Genomic DNA, 19237 nt, shown 5'->3' with positions numbered 1-19237 from the left:
CTTTTTTACTGATGACATAATTTCTGAGTACTGACCTTATGTTCACGAGCCAATAAGAGATGTTTTTAAGTGAATCCGACATCACTGATTTGATATGTAATGTAGTATTTGTGTTACCAGCGTAGGAGAGGCTGTTCTAGTGTTTTATCTGACATGTTATCGGCTTGATTTCATCCCTGCTAGCTAATATCACCACCAGTTTCTGTGAACTCCTATTTTGGTAAACAGTCTAATTCAAGTCCTCTAAACAAAGGTTTCCCTTGGTGGCGCCAAACGGCACACATATTTTTATGGGTTCGGATTTAGGAGACTGGGAATGAATCATTAACACACATGGACACACACACAGAAATGCAGGCATACAAACATGAGCACACAGAGCCATTCAGGTCACTTAATCTAATAGGACTTCTTAATGAGTACTTCCTAACAGCTAAGTTATTCCTGCTGTGTTGTTAGTACTTAAGCCAAGAGGCAGGAAATTTCTAAGTATTTTGTGTGTGTGCAAAAACATGTGTGCTCATGTTAGTACATGTGCATGGAATTTTATTTACTTTTTCCACAAACTGCATAATGTTTCCTTTATGTGTAAGATATGACCTCGCTGCACACACAAGAACTTGCAGTAATGGTTTTGAGACTGCTTGTCAGACTCTCACCATGGCATGAGTATGCTTTCCAACCACCTGCTCCTCATGTTGCACACATTACACAGATTATACATAGATAGAAAAAGGGGGAACCAGGATGTAGAATGTTGCTGTTTATGCAAAATGTTAAATTATGCTCATATTTTTATGCTCTAGTGCCCCTCTCTCTGCTTTCACACTTCTTCATTTTCATCTGTTTCTCTCCAGGTTTTTAGTGGTAAACGTCCAGATGGAGGAGACGTGCCCCAGCAGGGTCAACCGGCTTCCTCGTTTCGTAAGCTGTCTCCCACACCACCTCTGGGCGTCGGGGAGGGAGTCCTAGTCACGCAGCCCAGCGGTGGCGCTCTCCTCGATGGGCAGCAGCAGGGTCTGACCTGCCTCATCCCAGAGAAGGACTTGACGCTGTTTGAGAAGCTGGGTGACGGCTCATTTGGGGTCGTGAAGAGGGGAGAGTGGTTGACACCTGCGGGGAAGGTGGTGAGGAGGCATATTGTTATACAATTTATCCATGTCGCTTGTTTGCATCTTGTGCAGGAACAGATAAAAGCAGGTGCATGAATGTTTTTTCTTTTTCTTTTGTTTTTTTAATGGGATTTTTATCAGAACTTTTTAGACACTTTTTTTAGAGTATGAGGAGAAGCAGAATCTGATGTTTGAACTCATCATTTTTTTAGCTGAACGTGGCCGTGAAGTGTCTGAAGACAGATGTGCTCAGCCAGCCCGACGCTCTGGAGGATTTCATCTGCGAGGTCAACGTCATGCACTCGCTGGACCATCAAAACCTGATCCGCCTCTACGGTGTGGTGCTCACACACCCAATGAAGATGGTAGTGGACACACAGAAATGCACACGCACAGGGAGAAATATACAGACAGATAAATGCGAGTGCACATAACCGTTTACAGTAGCTGCTTTAACTGGCGGCCGATATCCTCTGTGTACACTTGCCACATATGCAAATGTGAAAGGACAAAAGAAGCTTTGAGTTTGTCCGTTCTTTTCACCCATGCTCTATTTCTCTTTTTCACCTGCATGCTGTAGGTGACTGAACTGGCACCTCTCGGTTCTCTGCTGGAGCGTTTGCGCTGCGTTCGTCCTCAAGGCCCAGTGTTGATCCACACTCTGTGTCAGTATGCTGTGCAGGTGGCTTGTGGCATGGCTTATCTGGAGCAGAGGAGGTTCATCCACAGGGACCTGGCAGCGAGGTAGGGTGCAGAGCTTTGGTAGAGGCAAAAAAAAAAGGTCAAAAACTACTGAAAAAAATACATTCAGGAATAATTTTTCTGCTGTGGTGAATTATTTATATTGCCTCTCCTATTCCTCCACCCAGAAATTTACAGGCCATTAACAGGAGACTTGGCCCATAAGCACAATGAGTCACTGGCTGGCTGGAAGCACTGGGTGGTCCAAGTTCTTGGTCTTGCCCAAATTAGACACTTTCACTTAAGTGCTGACACTATGTAGAGGTCTGGGGAAAAACCTTAATGGCCGGTACAAATGAGTCACTTTACCAGTTAAAGCTGTAATAAAAGGGTAATGACTACACACAGCTGCTGCGTGAAGGTTTGCTGAGCTCTCTGGGCACGCACTGTATCCTGTACGCTGGAAGCTTTCCGAGATAAAGATCTGCTGACTTTCTAACACACCAAAAAGTTCATAACAGATAAATCTCTTTATCTGTTATGGCACACCATTTAAGCTGCTTTAGCATGTCCATAAGACCTAATCAGTGACTTGTCATATCTGTCACTAACGCCTTGCTGTTTCTCTTCCTGCCTCTGGCTATCATGTCTGCACATGGAAGGACAGGGAGGTCCCTGAACAGACCCAAACTACTAGAAATAACAGTTCTCTTTACATATTAGTAGATCTAACTAAAATATTTATTTACTTGTAAATGAGTTTAATCTTTTTAGTCATGCTCAGTCTCAATAGATGCTACATCTGCAGTCTTGTGCTTGGCCTATCAGTAAAATGCATATGGACCAAGTCTCCTCTACAATAATTATTGAAATAGTTATTATTAAGAACATTCGTTCTACATGTAGAAGAGTTCATTCATTTAGTGTTTTCCAGCTTGAAGGTTCATTTTAGGATTTCCAGCTAATTGTTAACATCACCACCCTGTCTGCAGGAACATCCTGCTGGCCGCGGCTCACAGAGTGAAGATTGGTGACTTTGGCCTGATGAGGGCGCTGCCTAACAACCACGAGCACTATGTCATGCAGGAGCATCGCAAGGTCCCCTTTGCATGGTGGGTGGAATAACGCAGTAGCTTGAGCTGTTATTTGATGTGCGACTGAACTCATTTCATTGTTGCTTTGTTATTAAAACTCTCAGCCAAGGCAGAATTTAGAAATCAGTTTTGTCAAAATAAGAAGGAAAAACAAATCCTTCTCTATCACAGTCGCACCAGGGAAACACACCATTTAATGCCCTGCTCCACACTTGTGCTCAGACTGTGCACAGCTGGTTTATAGACTGTAGTGTATTGTTTTTCCATGTTACAGGTGTGCCCCAGAGAGTTTAAAGACCAGAACCTTCTCCCATGCAACAGACACTTGGATGTTTGGAGTCACCCTCTGGGAGATGTTCACACATGGTCAGGAGCCTTGGCTGGGTCTTAATGGTAGTCAGGTAAACACACAAAAAGGATCAACAAAAACTGCTTTTGAAATTCTGAAGCCAAAATACATAAATTTGCTCATATATGCAGTGATATATATACCGTAGCTGTACTCTTTTGTCTTTAGATTCTCCATAAGATTGATAAAGAGGGTGAACGCCTCCCTAAGCCAGAGGATTGTCCACAGGATATCTATAACGTCATGCTGCAGTGCTGGGCTCAGAAACCTGATGACAGACCAACTTTTGTTGCTCTACGCGAGTTCCTGCTCGAGGTGGCGTTAGCAGTCATTTAACCATTGCTCTAGGATTTAAGCATGCATGTTTTCTACATTCATTTAACTTCTCTTCTGTCATCATGTTGTCATTATATAAATTTACCTTTAGCGCCACCTAGTGGTGCTATTTCGAAGCAAAAAGTGGACAGGCTGCTTATAATATCTGCTATATTTTTTTTGTCTTTGTCTCTTTTTTCAGTCTATGCCTACAGACATGTGTGCTCTCCAGGACTTTGATGAGCCTGACAAACTCCAGATCCAGGTCGATGACATTATCACCATCATAGAGGGGAGGTGGGTGATAAAAGGTCTTAAAATAATAATTAAACCGACACATCAGGGGCGATTCTAGGTTCAGACTTGCAGGGGGGTCTCAGCTCCCAATCATAATGGATTGCTGTGTAATTAATAATGATGGAATGTGCTGTTTGCGAATTTAATCAACCCTTTTCACATTTGCAGACCTCAGTTGAATTGGATAAACGTTACAATGGGATCTTCAAAAGCAACCTAATTAGTTGGGGGACCTATTGTTATGTGTGACAATAATTCAGAGTGAACAATCAGAGTTTCCAATCTTTTCCACATGTTTTAGGGTGGAGCCTTTAGTTATCAAACTCGATACAAAGGCTAAGTCATTAAAGAACTTAAAGAACCATTTGTGGCAAAGCAGAAAAGATGAAAAACATGCAAAAAAAATTTCAGCCTCTTAACAACATAGAGGCAGTCCACCAACTCATCAAGCACTCATTCAGTACAGACACTGGAAAATCACGCTGCCAGTCCATAGACCTGTAAACGAAGCAAACTGCCAATAGCTATTTTATATTAAAGTTTCTGAATTAATACAAACCCTCATTTATTAAGCAGACTCAGCACACAGCATCATATATCAATATGCTCTCTTTTGAATGTCCACTGGCATGTTTTAAGTGCTACTTTGTGAAAAATAGCATTTGATATTGCTCCCTCATTCTTGCGGTTCTTCTACAATCGCCGTCTTTTCTCTCCCCAGCCTCCTCACTCAACTAGAAACTAGAAAATGACAAAAATATAATCTTATAATAATTATTATATCAGGCACAGACAACAGGAAAACACTGCTTAGTTATGTGAACTCATCATTAATGAACGTGGGTAAAAGAGAAGCGTTATCATTTTTGGTGAATTTGACTACATGTCCACTCTTACCTGTTTCTTTTTGCTCTCTTTGCTTCATCCTGCTCTCTCCCTCTCTAGCCTCTCTCAGTCTTTGTGCCGTCACCCAAAAGTTAAATGTTACAGTGAATAAAAGACAAACTGATCTACATGATCCATATTAGTTTATAGCAATATTCAAAATGAATACAGGCCGCTGCTGGACATAGACAGGTAATATCCTTTTGACTTGCTGTCACCTGGATCTGATGCTGTACTGTAAACTAACACTGAAGCCCAATTTGACTAGAATAGGAAAAGAAATATTTAATAAAGTAAAATAATAAAGTACAGCAGCTCCTGATATACCAGCAGACTAGTGAATCAGAAGGTTAAAATGAGCTAATAATCTCTAGTTTAAGCTACATTATCTTACACTGGACATAAAACCTGTTTTTATTCTATCCTGTACTGTTATAAATAGACAGATAGACATTTGCAGATAATTCCAGAAAATAATACTAAAATATGCTATTATTAGTTCTATTAATATTTTTAGGGGTGCTCTGATTAAATTTGGGTGTGACTGAGAACCCCCAAAATGGGTCTAAACTAACCTGTGCAACATACCAACCCCACTACTGATAAATATTGTCTTGAATGCAAACGCAGTGCAGTGCACTGAGTGTGCAAGGCTGCACTTTGGAGTCCTCCCACAGTCCAAAGACGTGTTTGTTTATCAGCAAGTCTACATTGCTCGCGGGTGTGAATGTGAGCGTGAATGCATCTGTCTCTGTATGTCAAGGTTTTACCCCATCTGCCACTCAGTGTCAGCTGGTACCAGCTGCAACCCCCACATTCACCTCCAACAGATGGGCCCGTAGCTAATGCAAGGGTGGTGTGGGCTGGAAAAAAAACCCAACCTCTCAATGTCAAAAAGTGGCAGTCTACTTTCATACCCAATATAATTATCTGCCCTAATATGTTTCAGGGCAGAGAATTATTGGTGGCGAGGTCAAAATAAGCGCACCCTTAAGGTCGGGCAGTTCCCCAGGAATGTGGTGACTTCTGTAGCAGGGTTGTCTGCACACGACATCAGCCGTCCACTCAAGAACAGCTTCATTCACACAGGACATGGAGACACCAACCCCCATCGCTGCTGGGGCTTCCCTGACAGGATCGATGAGTAAGGAACAGCTTTTGAAGCTCAGTTTGATTATTAAATGGATGTGAAATGGCATTTACATCATGCATCTAGTGATGTTTTAAATGGTCTTTCTGTTGGGTTGTAGTGATAGTAAGCACTCACCAATAGATGGCACTAGCGGGCTTTTTTTTGCAACGTGATTGTACAGCACCTGCTGTGTGTTAGTTATATGCATTTCACTGATGTTTCCTGCATTAAAATGTCTCATTCTTGCCGACAGTTTGTACCTCGGGAATCCCATGGATCCTCCTGACGTTCTGGGCTTGGACCTCAGTGCTGCACAGCCCACACAGCTAGCAGGACGAGCTAAAAGTGAGTGAAAGAGCTCTTTATAGAAATGTATACCTGTATAATGTATAACTGTTTCAAAACGTTTGCCTCAATACCTCTTCAGTTCAGTGACAGACTGAGCAGATGATCATATTCCTAATCTTTAAAGAGTGCTTCTTTCTTCTTCTTCTTATTTCCATCATGCATTGCTGGTTGAAATTTTAAGATCTGCTGCTGCTGTGCAAAAAGACACTGAAGAGCTTGCTTTGCTTTTATCCTAACAAAGCTTTCAGATGTAATAGCGCTTGCTGTTTTTATTCTTATCTTAACATCTTTTACTGCTGTCATTTCTTCCCCTCTTTGTTTCTCCTTTGCGCTGGTGGCATCTGTTATTATTTCTCCCCAGAGGAGCCTCCTCCCCGCCCTCCTCAACCAGCAGTGTTAATCAAGAGTAAGTCTGGTTTCTCTCAGCAGCTCTTCACCCATTGCTCCTGCCCTCTCTGTTCCCTCCTAGCTCCACTCCTCAAAGGTACATCTCAGAGTTTTTCATCTTTTCCTTGCCTGTCTTTGCAGTGGACCCCCGGCCCCCCTTCTGTTCTTTTCTACACCTTTGTCCCTCTAAAAGGTGTGCAGTGTCCTTGCTGTGCATTGTATTCTCCAGTCACACCTGGCGAGTTTTTTCGGAGCTGTGTGTGTCTTGCATTTAGTGGTATTAAGTGATCTTAAACAGCCCTGGTATCAATGATCTCTAAACTACATCAAGAATATGTTGTGTTTTCATCTCCAGAACCTTCCTATGACCCAGTAAATGAGGAGGAGGATCTGACTTCTGCGGGACTAAAGAGATTATCACTTCGGAAAACGGGTTCTGTCAAAGGCCTCAAACTAAAACCGGCCGTGTGGGTCTCTGCTTCCAAACAGGGAGGTGGCAGGACTTCAGGCTCAGGCCAGAACACTAACAGTGAAGTGTCCCTCATTGACTTTGGGGAAGAGTACCCCATATCCACACCGTCCCCCTCTCCCGTGGTTGAAATTCCAATTCCTCTATTGGCCAAGTTGGCTTTGGAAGCAGAAAATCTCCTGGACAGGACTCCACCTCAAAGCCCATCCAAATCATTGCCCCGCCCCCTTCACCCTACGCCAGTAGTGGACTGGGATGCGCGGCCATTACCCCCACCCCCAGCTTATGACGATGTAGCGCAAGATGAGGATGATATGGAGGTAGGGCTACACAATACATTTAACACTATGTCAAAATTTTATAAAAGTGGAATTATTTTGTGTTTTTCTGTTGCCTAAAGTAATATTACAGTGAGTTTGTTTCTTTCTCCGAAAGGTGAGCTCCATCAACAGCTCGGAGCAGCAGAATGAGGCAGAGCATAGTGATGGCCTTAATCCAGAAGAAACTCTGTCCTCTGGGCAAAAGGTCAATGATGAGGCTCTAGTCTCCAGAGGTTCAGACAGACCAGGTCTGGAAGACAACCTGTTTCTCCCCAGCAACCACAGCCAGGGCCTGTCCACCTCTTTTTCACAGTCTGCAGAGATCTTTCAAGAACTACAACAAGAGTGCATGAGGAGGCTCAATGTACCAGCAGCAAGTGCTCCTCGTTCGTGCTCGCCATTGCAGAGCTCAGTCTTGTGTCCCCAGACTCTTCAAAGTCCCCAAACCCATGAGGGACAACAGCAGAGTGTCCTCTCCTGTAACGAGGACCGACCCCAGATCCCCCCACGAGTTCCCATCCCCCCTCGCCCCATGAAGAAGGGGGACTACACCTCTGGCCGCTGGTCAAGGGACCTCTCCCTTTCTCCAGTGCCGACTGAAACCACGGAAAACGTTTCAGGCGCAGGCCAGGAACGACCACCTCAAATCCCTCCCAGAGACCCTTTGTCTCAGCCTGGATCAAGAACTCCAAGCCCAATGGGTCTGGTAGTGGGTTCCCCCCAGCAGAGGCTCTACTCTGTCAGCCCCAACACAATGCAGGCTGCCATTACAACCTGCCCACCAACACACACCTACAGCTCCTACCTCTCTACCTCTCCAGGTAAACTGATGCCTACTACACACAGCTTTGCTTCGGACCCTAAATATGCTGCACCCAAAGTGATCCAGGCCCAGGTGCAGGGGAAGGACGCTGCTAGCAAGGGCCCCTGTATCCTGCCCATCGTCCGTGACGGGCGTAAAGTCAGTAACACCCACTATTACCTTCTGCCAGAGAGGCCACCGTATCTCGATCGATTCGATCGCTTCTTCAGGGAGGCTGAAAGCCTTCCCGCCAACGATGTGGAAGAAAAGCATGTACGGCAAGCCAACACAGCCACGGTCAGACCGATGGTGGTCGGCAGTCACACACTGCAGGGGCACACCCAGGTGCAGGTCCAGCCGGGTGGTGACCTGAAAGCCAATTTCTCCTCCAATAATAACAGCAATCTGGGTTGGCCACGGTCAGGGATGAAGAGTTCAGTTAGTCTTCCTCGCGTCTGTTCAGACGGGCTGACAGCACCAGCAGTCACTGCTTTCTGTACCAGGACAGACGGAGGAGCGAACTCAGCTGATAGGGTCAAGATGGTAAGGTCTAAGATGGATGAAGTTCCTCTAAGAAAATGTTATTTGAACTGCAAAGTACCTAAAACACTGAAAGTTATTAATTATTTACATCTGTATGTAGATGTCGAGGTTAGCCATGATGGATATGAAACCCCTGCAAGAAGATGTGCTGCTTGCTATATATACTTGTCCTTGTTTTTCTTAATGCTGCCGTACTTTTTGTCATTTTGTAAGAAGTATTAAGCAGATAGTCATCTGTTTATCGTTCAGTATCACTGGTGTTAAGGCAATAAAAGCATCGGTTCCTTATCCTAAGTCCCTTATCACACATCAAAGAACTAAAATATGAGCCCATTGTTCAGGGTAATTCATTAGCATCGGTCTAAGAAGCAGGCTCTAAATAGTCTGCAGTGCATATTTCATGAATGGCTTGCTTGATTCCTCTCAGTTGTAATGCAGTTTTCTGGAGCTCCTTATTCAGTGTTTAAATGCTGTCTGTAAGGAAGAGCATGGTGGGTGTATGGCGGTGTGTTTCCTTTCCTTTTGCACTGTCAGCAAGAGTGAGAAATTAAGGTTGATACAGCAGCTTTTAATGACACAATTCTGAAAAGATCAACTTTCTATTTCACCTTCAAATCAACGTGACAACCAAATTAAGAGACGGTATAATTTTACAACTGGAGGCAATCTTTGTTAATGCGTTATGCATCAAATTTAACTAATAAAATTGGAACTTGAATGTTTTATATCCCTTTTAGTAGAAAAATTGTTAGAATACGTGTTTTAGCTTTTTCTGTCTTTTTTGCATTCTCAAAAATGTTCTCATAACTTATTAAAAATACACTAGTGTTCCTTATGAGACAAAGGCTATATAAATATTTGGTGAGAATCGGATTTCAAAGAACAAACTTCAAAGTTTCATTTGTTTCTTTAGGTGGGTCAATTGATCCTAGTGCTGTTCGAGTCTGGCTGGAGTCAGAAACGCTGTGAGCTCTGAAGGCTCTCAGGCACTTGGTATTTCGTAGTTGATACGGCTGCAAAAAGTAGTGCAGTAAGAATGTGAGATATCTCAGCTGCATTGCAGAGGAGTTCAGTGCAAGACAGAGTATTATAATAATATAATGTATATAGCGTCTTGTGATTTTACTAGCCGTAATATCTGAGCTATTAATGTAAAACTGCAGTGGTTGGTAACATGGGTATCAATCAAGTTCATGCAAAGAGAAGTACTAACAAAAGAACCCAAAAATTCGGTGATTATGCTGCCATGAAGTCTCGGTACTCTCACGAACACCGCGTCAGACTTCTTGAAATTTGAGCAGGCTTAAGGTGGGTTTTGATAAGGCAATAAGCAGAAAAAGAGATGAGAACGTTCAAAACTTGATCTGTGCAGCGATGCTTAAATCCAGCTGGGATTCTTATCATGTTTAGCAGTAAATCCACTGTCCACCTAAAGGATGTACATGGAGATTTAATCTTAGATGATTTCATCACAAGGAAAAGTAGTACTGTGACCCAAATAAAGAAGTAGTGAGGAATCAGAGGTTTAAACTTCAGTGTTGTTGTGTGTCTCAGGTGCAGGAGGCGGTTCACGGTGTGACGATGGAGGAGTGCCAAGCCGCACTCCACAACCACAACTGGAATGTCCAGCAAGCTGTGCATTATCTAAAGGTTTGTGCACTTACTGAAAGCTAATGCATTTCCTAAATCTGTTCATCACACTATGACTGTTGAGTTGTTTCAGAAATTATATGTTGCTGTTTAACTCATAGTAGTGTTGTATGGAGGCCTGAAAATGGCAAAATTTAGTGAAAGGTGAGAAGGAAAAATGCTCCTTTAGGCTTCAGTCATTTTTAGTTTTTTGAGATACTTTTACTGACTTTTTATTAACTTTTGTTTATTCGCCTTTTCTAGTCTTGTTGCATATTGAAGTATTATTTTTGAAAGGCATTATTTCCAATGTGCACATGACTATATGCATGTAAAGTGTAATAACTCCATGTAGTAATAAGTATGGCTACAAACCCTAACTGGAAAATTCTGGTCGGTGTTCATTTTTAATGGTGTTTATTTAAATCTTTACTTCTTAATAAGATGAAAAAAAGTCCGTATAAAGTTTCAAACTAATTCATTTTAAATAACAAAAGTAAAAAAGCTGAGTAGCAAAAGGGATGTAGTTCGTTTTTAAGGTCAGGTTCCATAGTCTTAAAGTAGTGCATACACACAACTGGCAGAAACACCTTTGTGAAATAAAACTGTACAAATAAAGGGAACAAAACATTTTATGGCTCAGGCCATCAAAACAAAGACTGCATGAAAATCCGTTACCTCAGTGGTAAACACTTCAGTGCTGTAGAAGGATACTTGGAGAGCTGGTTCACTGAGTCTCAGGTCAGTCGTTTGTGTAATAACAGGGTATATCTGCAAATGGGTACAGTCATTCACACTTCCTGAATGCAATAGGCTCATATCGAGATGTGATAAGAGAACTTTATTCATCCTTGAGGAAAAGTTGCAGTGAGCCACTACAAATGAAAAAGCATGTAGACACTCTGATATGTTTAGGGCGGTCTTTAACACCGTCTTAACTGGCTGTGGTTTTGCCCAAGGTGCCAGGATGGATGATTTGTTAGGACTTTAGTGTTCTCTTGTGCCTACTGGAGTGTTCCTTGATGGTGGTGGGAAAGTCTGTTAGACACAGAAAAAAGTCATCCACATGGTTCAGATTCTGCTAAGCTACAGGAATGTGTTTGTATGAAGACAGAAATAGTTTCACACTCACTGGCACTCCATTCAGTAAAAAAGATGAAAGCCTGTAGTTCTTTCCCTCGATGACCTGACTGTGTGAACTCGCTTTAACAGTCCCATCTTTTCCCTCTTGATAACTCTTTGGTCACTTGAACAATGTCTTGTGACCTGCCTCTCTACAGGTAGAACAGTTGTTCTGTTTGGGCCTGAGGAGCAGATCAGAGTGTCTAAAGCTGCTGGAGATGTGTGACTGGAACCTGGAGGTGGCCAGCACTCACATGCTGGATAACTATGGATCTACAACACGACAAAGGTAGTGTTTCCTACGGCTTTGCAATGATTGTGACTTCCCAGAAAGCATATATTACTTTAATATCAGAGTACGGTCCATTCACTGTCCAGCAATTACTATTCATCTGTCTTGACCCCATCTAGGAGCCAGAGCCTTCAGTCTACACTGAAGAAACTATTAAATGATGCTCATTTAATAGTTTCTAGAGATTGCTACTAGAATTTTAATAGGAAGCTCATGCTGACATAATGCTATTTTTCATATCTCTATGGAAAACGCATGATTAAAATCTGCTTCCTAGTGGAGCTGCTGAGATTGTTACTGCAGGTTTACTTAGTATATATATATGGAAAATGTAAGCAGGCAGTCATATGATGCAATGCTGTTGTGGTGTTAATGAGATAGAGGCTCATATGTGGCTTTTAGATTTGGGAAGTGTTGGACGGGGGGAGGGCGAGGGGGTGTAAGCACTTTTTTAAAAAAAAAGAAAAGTGGAAACATTTTGTAATGCTTGAATAATGTGGCACATGCACAGCAGCTAATGCACAGCAATAATGTCTCTAAGCACACCAGTAATTTTGGTTTGTGTGTGCGCAACAGTACCGCAACATGGCTGAAAGAAGTTGATAATTAAGTAGAGGATGTGGTGGCTGTAGCTCACTCATCAGACGTCACTTTACTGCTCTGAAATTCAACTCAAAGCATGCAGTGAGGCTTTTTGTGGATAATTCAGTGTGTTTGGAAGGTGCAGTTACAGCATGACCTACAGCTGTACTGGTAGAGTGAGGTTTTAACTTGTACACTGACTAAAGGATTTTTTTAACACATAGAAACCATTTAGCAGAGGTATTTCAGTTTTATGTCCCATTACATTGTCATGTCATTGCACGAAATGTGTGAGAGTGACACTGCTGTGCGCTTTAAGACCGACGCACGAGTTGAGCGGCAATAACATGACTTCAAAACAGCAGAGGGAGCTATTTTGTAGCAGTCTGGTACCATTTGAATGTGATTTGATAAAGGTAATTGTGGCGGACATTTGCACATCCCGCAGGTTTATCAACATGTGCGCTCCGTTTCCCTCAGCAGGGAAGCATTTCATGCCTGATAAAGGAGCTGTGCGCAACAGGCACTGAAGTGCTTTTTGAGATCAATCAGACTGATATATTGATGCTCGCGGTTCAAACATTGATTTATAATTTTTTATGCTGATTTAAACACATCTAATAGATATGACAAGACAAACTGAAATGGTTTATTTACATGATTTCAAATGGTGCTCTTTATTTGTCTACATTTGCTTCAAATGTGTAATGTTTTGGGTTTTTTTGTGAAAGAAATATGAGCCAACTGGCAACAACTCTTTGTGTTGCATTATTTAAATGAATCTCCCGCCTGCTTGTAACTCTCCTTAGCGCCACCACAGTAGTAGTGTTTATCTCACTTAAAAGCCCCCAAAAAGGTGAAGTCTTGTCCAAGACAATTAGCACTTAACATTTCATCATTCATCATTTTTCACCACCTCTAAAGCTTCTTTCTGTTTGCAGACGGTGACAGAAATCTCAAGCTGCTGAGCTCTGATTGGAACTTCATCCGCAGTAAAACATCATCAGAGATGAATCATCTCCTGACCTTTTCTGTCTGATGGTTCAGCCACACTTCCAATCAAGACTGTATTAGAGAACGGAGAAATCAAGCACAAAATACCAAACTTCATTATGGCTGTGTTTGTACTTAACATGGATGTGTAGGGTCATATTTTTACTTTGGTGTGCCCACTCAAGGGCAAGAAATGACTGTACTTGTATTTTCAGGACCGGCGGGTTAGCCTGAAATGTCTCACAGATTCTGGGTGCTGCCACACTCAGATGTCGTCTTGTGAGCTACTTGCATAGAAAAAGAAATGGTTTGAAAGGAAATGTAAAGAGGCCAAAATGAGATGGCTAGCGCAATATACATAGGAGCACTTTCAAAAACAAAAAAAGTCTTTGTGTTGTGTCAAAGCAATGCACAGTTTACTGGAGAGCTCACATGGTGTACAATATCAGCACTGAACCTAAGAACTGTACCGTGTGCGTACAGTTCTTTAAAGATAAACCTCCTGTATTAGCAGCTATTGCATCACTTAGAAAATAATTTGTGAAGACCACTTTTTCAATTTTTAAAGCTCACACAGTACCTCTGAAACATCCAAGCACAATAAAATAAGCCATTTAATTGGCTGACAACTCTGTGTTGTGCAGGAGATTATTCTGCCCATTAAAAGAAAGTGAAAATATGGAAATAAGCATCGAGTCAAGACAATTCATGGAAATATAAGGCGGCAGAAGAAGTTTGTACACTTGTACACCTATATTCAAGGGTATATACAATATGCTATTTATGAGGAGGCATGCATGTGTGTATGATATTGTTTAATATATCTTGAACATAGTCCTCAGAGATGAGAGAAGACTGTTATTTCCATTACTTGTGACACCGTCTTTTTAAAAATATTTCATTCTCTTCTGTCTCTATTGCCACATGTGGCTAAAAAAAATACCCATCCAGTGGAAACGTTCTTCACTGCAGGTTTAGTCTTTCCTTATTTCTTCCCTCTAAACACTTTGCCTACACAGAATCCTGCGCGTCAACCGAAAAGTCCTGCCAGCGTGCGGTTTTCTCCGTGCACCCAGAATACACCGGCAGCTAATATCAGCGGTGCAGTGAAATTTACCCCAAGGCACAGATCCCATCCCATAATCATCACTTAAGACCACAACTGTGATATTTTGGTCAGCAGCTTTAGGGGTAATAATTTAATACTGAGAGGACGCGTCTGCTCTGGGTGAACTGACTGCTCGATGAGATGGTACTCTTTTTTTTTTTTTTTTTGACTGTATTGTCACTGCAGCAGAGCCAGTTAACAGGGAACAGTTGGGCTCCTCCTGATATTTATTCTTAGTATGTGGGGACGACGCCAGTGAAAGGAAGGAAGATCTACAGTAAGGTAGACTGAATACTTTTATGTGGCCAACCAAATGCTGGAAAGCAGTGCTTTACATAGTTTTTAGTTAACTCCCATGATCTCTGTGGTGCTCCTCTTTGAACTGTCTTTGCCAAAATATCTATTTTTCTTTCTGAATTACATTATATTACACGTAAAACACATAATATGTGTGTTTATGCATGAGATGGCACATATATGCTCTGGCTTTGGTCCAAACCAGAGCTCCTCAGTATGTCTACAAATCTCCAAGGATGCGACTGAAACAAATAAAGAATAAAAAAGCTAATACAGAGTCATAACAACCTGAATAATTAAGAGGCTTTGAAATAAGTTTTGAAATATATTTTTTAAAGGACGTACAGGACTGATTGTAGAAACTTCCAATAAAAGCTTTCTCCCATGTGCAATAGGGCTGCTGTATATCCTCTAACCTCCCACCCTTTCTGTCAGTACCATCCAGTAGCAAAAGCAGAGATTTTATTTGTTATAATCTATCCTGCTAATTGAATAAGAAAAATCAAAAGAAAACCTGTTTTTCAGTGTAAAATGTTTGTTGACTGTTTTTCCGACCCAAAGTGAGATAAAGTTGTCCTTAAGCACTGATTCGGGGCCAGTTTTGCCATTTTCCCTTTAAAGTCATGCGGTGAAGCTGACTGTGAAAGCAGTGCGTAAGGACAGCTGCATGTGAGTGCTGCCTCCATAGTCTGTTCACGTGTTGTTCGTCTTCATACCGAGCTGCTGTAGTTGTATTAGAAGGACTGAAGTTAACCTTGTGGTGTTTTGGTGAACCCAAAGCAAAGTTCTCCTGTTGGGGTGTTGAAACTCTGATGTTCTGTTTCTGTTAAACAGTCAGATCTGTTTTGGTTTTTTCCAGAATCTGTGTTCATTTAAAATCTTTATTTTTTATTGGTTTTGCTGTTTCTCCTTCAAATTGCCATATTTTTTCCTCATTTTGATGTATTTGCCTTCCCAGAATGTGTTTCATTGTAAATGCCTACTGTACAGTTGGTTGTTATTGTCATGGATGGAAATGAAGATCATGCTGCGGAATTTATAAATGTATTTTTTACTAAAGAATTAACTATTTTTTAACTTGTTTTGTTCATTGTTTTTACTGAAATCTATACATTGAGCTCACAATAGCTAAGGTGAGGTGAGCAGCATCAAGATTCAATTCAATTTAGTTTCATTTATATAGCGCCAAATAACAACAACAGCAACTGAAGGCACATTGTAATGTACGGTAAAGACCCTACAATAATACAGAGAAAGCCCCAACAATCGGACAACCCCCTATGAGAAAACGTTTGGCAGTGGGAAGGAAAAACTACTTTTTAACAGGATGAAACCTCCAGCAGAACCAGGGTCAGAGAGTGGCAGTCATCTGCTGTGACCGTCTGGGGGTGAGGGGAGGAAGATGGTACAAAAGGCATAATGTGAAATGCAGAGTGGTATATTAACAGAGAAAGTGATAAAAGGTGAATGAAAAAGAAATGCTTAGTGCATCATGGGAAGCCCCCAGCAGCCTTGGCCTATTGCAGGATTCAGGGTCACCTAATCTAGCCCAAACTATAAACTATGTGTTTACTAAAATCGACACAATGGTGAACTCGCAATAGCTAAGGTGACAGCAAGTTTAAAGCATAGAACAACAGAAGGTACAACAGATGAACATAACTTATTTTATGGGTTCAGAACAATTAGTCTGGTAAATTACAGTCATTCACAGTTCACGGGAGATTATCCAGGATGTACTTGTTGACTAATGACTCATAAATTACAAGTTGTTAGCCAATGAGCATGTGATATTACAGTTGGACCACCACTTCATCTAAACACCAGGATGGCTCAAGACTTCATAATAAGAATTCAGCAATGGATTTTTTGTGGTTCTGTCCATATTATATACTGTCTTTGAGGAGAACAGAGCAGGCGTTGATGACAACAGATATGACATTAAGTCAGACGCAGCTGAAAGGAAGAGCTGGATTGGAGAAGGGTTGCAGTGATGGTGGGATGTCTGTGGCTCTACCAAAAGATATTTGCACATTTGATGTTTTCATGATGGTCGTGTTGTCTTAATACACCAGGAAAAACAATTTCCCATATGTGTTCCATCTTAGTTCTGGAGGCTGCAAAGCCATAATAAATTCTTTCGTTTTATTTTCATCAAACCATTCAGTTGTGTCCTAGGGATAAACTATTACTATTGGTATATATACACTGGCAATTCCATTCATCTGCTTGTTAATCTAATACAAGTGAATCCCACGGCAGTTCATTAAGGAAATCCATGCCAAGATGGTCAAGGCATCTATTGACTGGCAGTTCTGTGAGTGCAAATGCCTTGTCAATGTCAGAGGAGAATGGCCAAACTACTTTGAGCTGATAGGAACACAGTAACTCATATAACCAACAACTCATATGCCACCAAGGTATGCAGAAGAGCATCTCTGAAGACACAACACATCAAACCATGAAGCAGTAGCTGGCCACACTGGGTGCCACTCGTGTCAGCTAAGAACAGGAAGCTGAGACTGCAATTCATACGCTCACCAAAAGAACAAAACTAAAATCAAACCGATTTGCTGAACATGACGGTCAGTCCACTGTATTCAAATGGCATCCACCAAGTCGTCACCAATCCAATACAGCACCTCTGGGATGTGGTGGAACAGGAAATTCACATCACAGAGCTGAAGATGAGAAATCTGCAGCAACTGCATGATGATGTCATTTCAATATGGACCAAAATCTCAGAGGAAATCTTCCACCACCTTTTTGAATCTTTGCCACCAAGAAATTACGGCAGTTCTGAGGGCAAACCATGGTTCAACCAAGTACTAGCAAGGTATACATAATAAAATGTCATCCCCACCTAACATAAACAGACATATAAAAACTGATTACATATTTCACAGACAAAATACATTTGTGTGAGAGATATTTCAGACGCTGCCTTTTTCTGAGGTTTTGATTGTAAACAGTAGTTTGAAACCTGAGTTGTGTTTATTGTAAACAGCACGATTAAGGATAATCTTTTCCATGAGAGGTCGGACAAAGCCAGTGGAAATGGAAGAAATCACTACACTGAGCAGGCAAGGTGAAACCACATCCCAGCAAGCAGTTCAAGGGATGAGGGGAGTGTTTCAAATGAAGCACAACATCCGGTCTGTTGGCAGTAGAGAAAGGCGTTAAATTGCTTAAAATTGTGCCCTTGGAGCAGGTAATGTCTATGAAGGAAACAGCTTTGTGCGTGTGTGTGTGTGTGTGTGTGTGTGTGTGTGTGTGTGTGTGAAGGAGAAAGAGAGAGACAGAGAGGATGAAAAAAACTGCACTAGGACAGTAGGTAAGTCCAAACCCCCCCAAATTTTACAACATTTCGTCGATCACCTGACTGTCTTACCTGTAAACCCGATGCAAACAAAGAGCTTTTCATGTTGAAGAAGTGAAGCACGGTCAATTGGGTGAGTCAATCAGCTGATCCCAATGCGTCGACTGCAGATCAGCGGCTGAGACGCCACATCAAACAAGAGCCAAGGCTGTGTGAAGTGCATCCACTGATAACCGTGAGTCAAAGAACTCAGAGCGTCACAGACTGCAAAGCATTTTCCACAGGATGTCTCATGATGACTTTTTTTTGTACTTTATGCATTGTATCTAGTTACTTTGAATCCTCAAATTTTAAAAGCTACATTTGGTGGTAAGCCCAATATTTTTCGTATATTACTGTAATAAGTGTTAAAAATTCTAAACCTAATTTGACTGAAATTATTTCTATGAAAAAACAAATGAGATTACCAAAGAAAAATTGGCCGATAGGTGCAGAGAAACTTTACACAAAAACAAAAACTAAAAGAAAAAGTCAGAGGTTATTGAGCCAATAGGGGTGTGACTGCAATGCCAAAGAGCTGGTTTGAGCCACTCTTCAGTGTTCACATTTCTGAACGATAGTTAAGTAGTTGGTGGACACTAGCTGCTATTGTTGAATTGATCTCCAGGATTGGTATTTATCAACGTTTTGGGGGCTAAAATAATTAAATATAGGTTCCAGTCAATAAAGACAATGTAAATCTAAGCTAATCATCTGTGCTGTGGATTAATACTCTCCTCCCTCAGCCTCCTGCTGTTACATGTGGCGGATCGATCTGAGTCAATGAGGCCACGTTTATGCCCGTGATTATAGATGTTCTGGCAATACGACGCCGCGAGAAAATAAACCCCGGGCGTCGGATGTGTTGACCGTATTGATCCATCACACAAACCTATCAATTCACCTTCATCTTGTATGTTCGTGTCAGCTGTTGCAGTGCAGCATGACTGAGAGTTTACAAACTGTTTCCAGTGCGTTAGGGTTTAAAAGTGCATATAACTGGCTCATTTGTTTATTGATGTTGTGGCTGTCTCATGGGCAATGAAACTGGACTACAGAATATAATGGAACAAAGTTGCCTATAGGATACACTGGCACCAATTAAATAAAAAAGCATATTTG

At 41.6% G+C, this 19237-nt stretch overlaps 1 protein-coding gene across 6 annotated transcripts in view; it reads left to right on the top strand.

The window, feature by feature from the left end:
• tnk2b (tyrosine kinase, non-receptor, 2b) overlaps positions 1 to 15834 on the top strand; it is a 57943-nt gene extending 42109 nt beyond the window's left edge. For 4 of the 6 annotated variants that reach the window (XM_025900625.1, XM_025900626.1, XM_005458090.4 and 1 more), the window contains 15 exons: positions 858 to 1127; positions 1325 to 1477; positions 1693 to 1856; positions 2786 to 2905; positions 3162 to 3288; positions 3405 to 3551; positions 3754 to 3848; positions 5683 to 5877; positions 6119 to 6210; positions 6575 to 6619; positions 6956 to 7389; positions 7505 to 8734; positions 10289 to 10384; positions 11644 to 11774; positions 13301 to 15834. In XM_025900625.1, coding sequence (XP_025756410.1) covers positions 858 to 1127; positions 1325 to 1477; positions 1693 to 1856; positions 2786 to 2905; positions 3162 to 3288; positions 3405 to 3551; positions 3754 to 3848; positions 5683 to 5877; positions 6119 to 6210; positions 6575 to 6619; positions 6956 to 7389; positions 7505 to 8734; positions 10289 to 10384; positions 11644 to 11774; positions 13301 to 13307 — 3306 coding nt within the window. In that variant the 3' untranslated portion in view covers positions 13308 to 15834. The remainder of the gene's footprint in view (positions 1 to 857; positions 1128 to 1324; positions 1478 to 1692; positions 1857 to 2785; positions 2906 to 3161; positions 3289 to 3404; positions 3552 to 3753; positions 3849 to 5682; positions 5878 to 6118; positions 6211 to 6574; positions 6620 to 6955; positions 7390 to 7504; positions 8735 to 10288; positions 10385 to 11643; positions 11775 to 13300) is intronic. The other 2 variants (XM_005458091.4, XM_025900624.1) reach the window with 1 other exon arrangement.
• The last annotated feature ends 3403 nt before the right edge of the window (positions 15835 to 19237 follow it).

This window comes from Oreochromis niloticus, linkage group LG18, assembly GCF_001858045.2.
Source record: "Oreochromis niloticus isolate F11D_XX linkage group LG18, O_niloticus_UMD_NMBU, whole genome shotgun sequence".
NCBI lineage: Eukaryota > Metazoa > Chordata > Actinopteri > Cichliformes > Cichlidae > Oreochromis > Oreochromis niloticus.
This window is presented reverse-complemented; position numbering and strand designations above follow the sequence as displayed.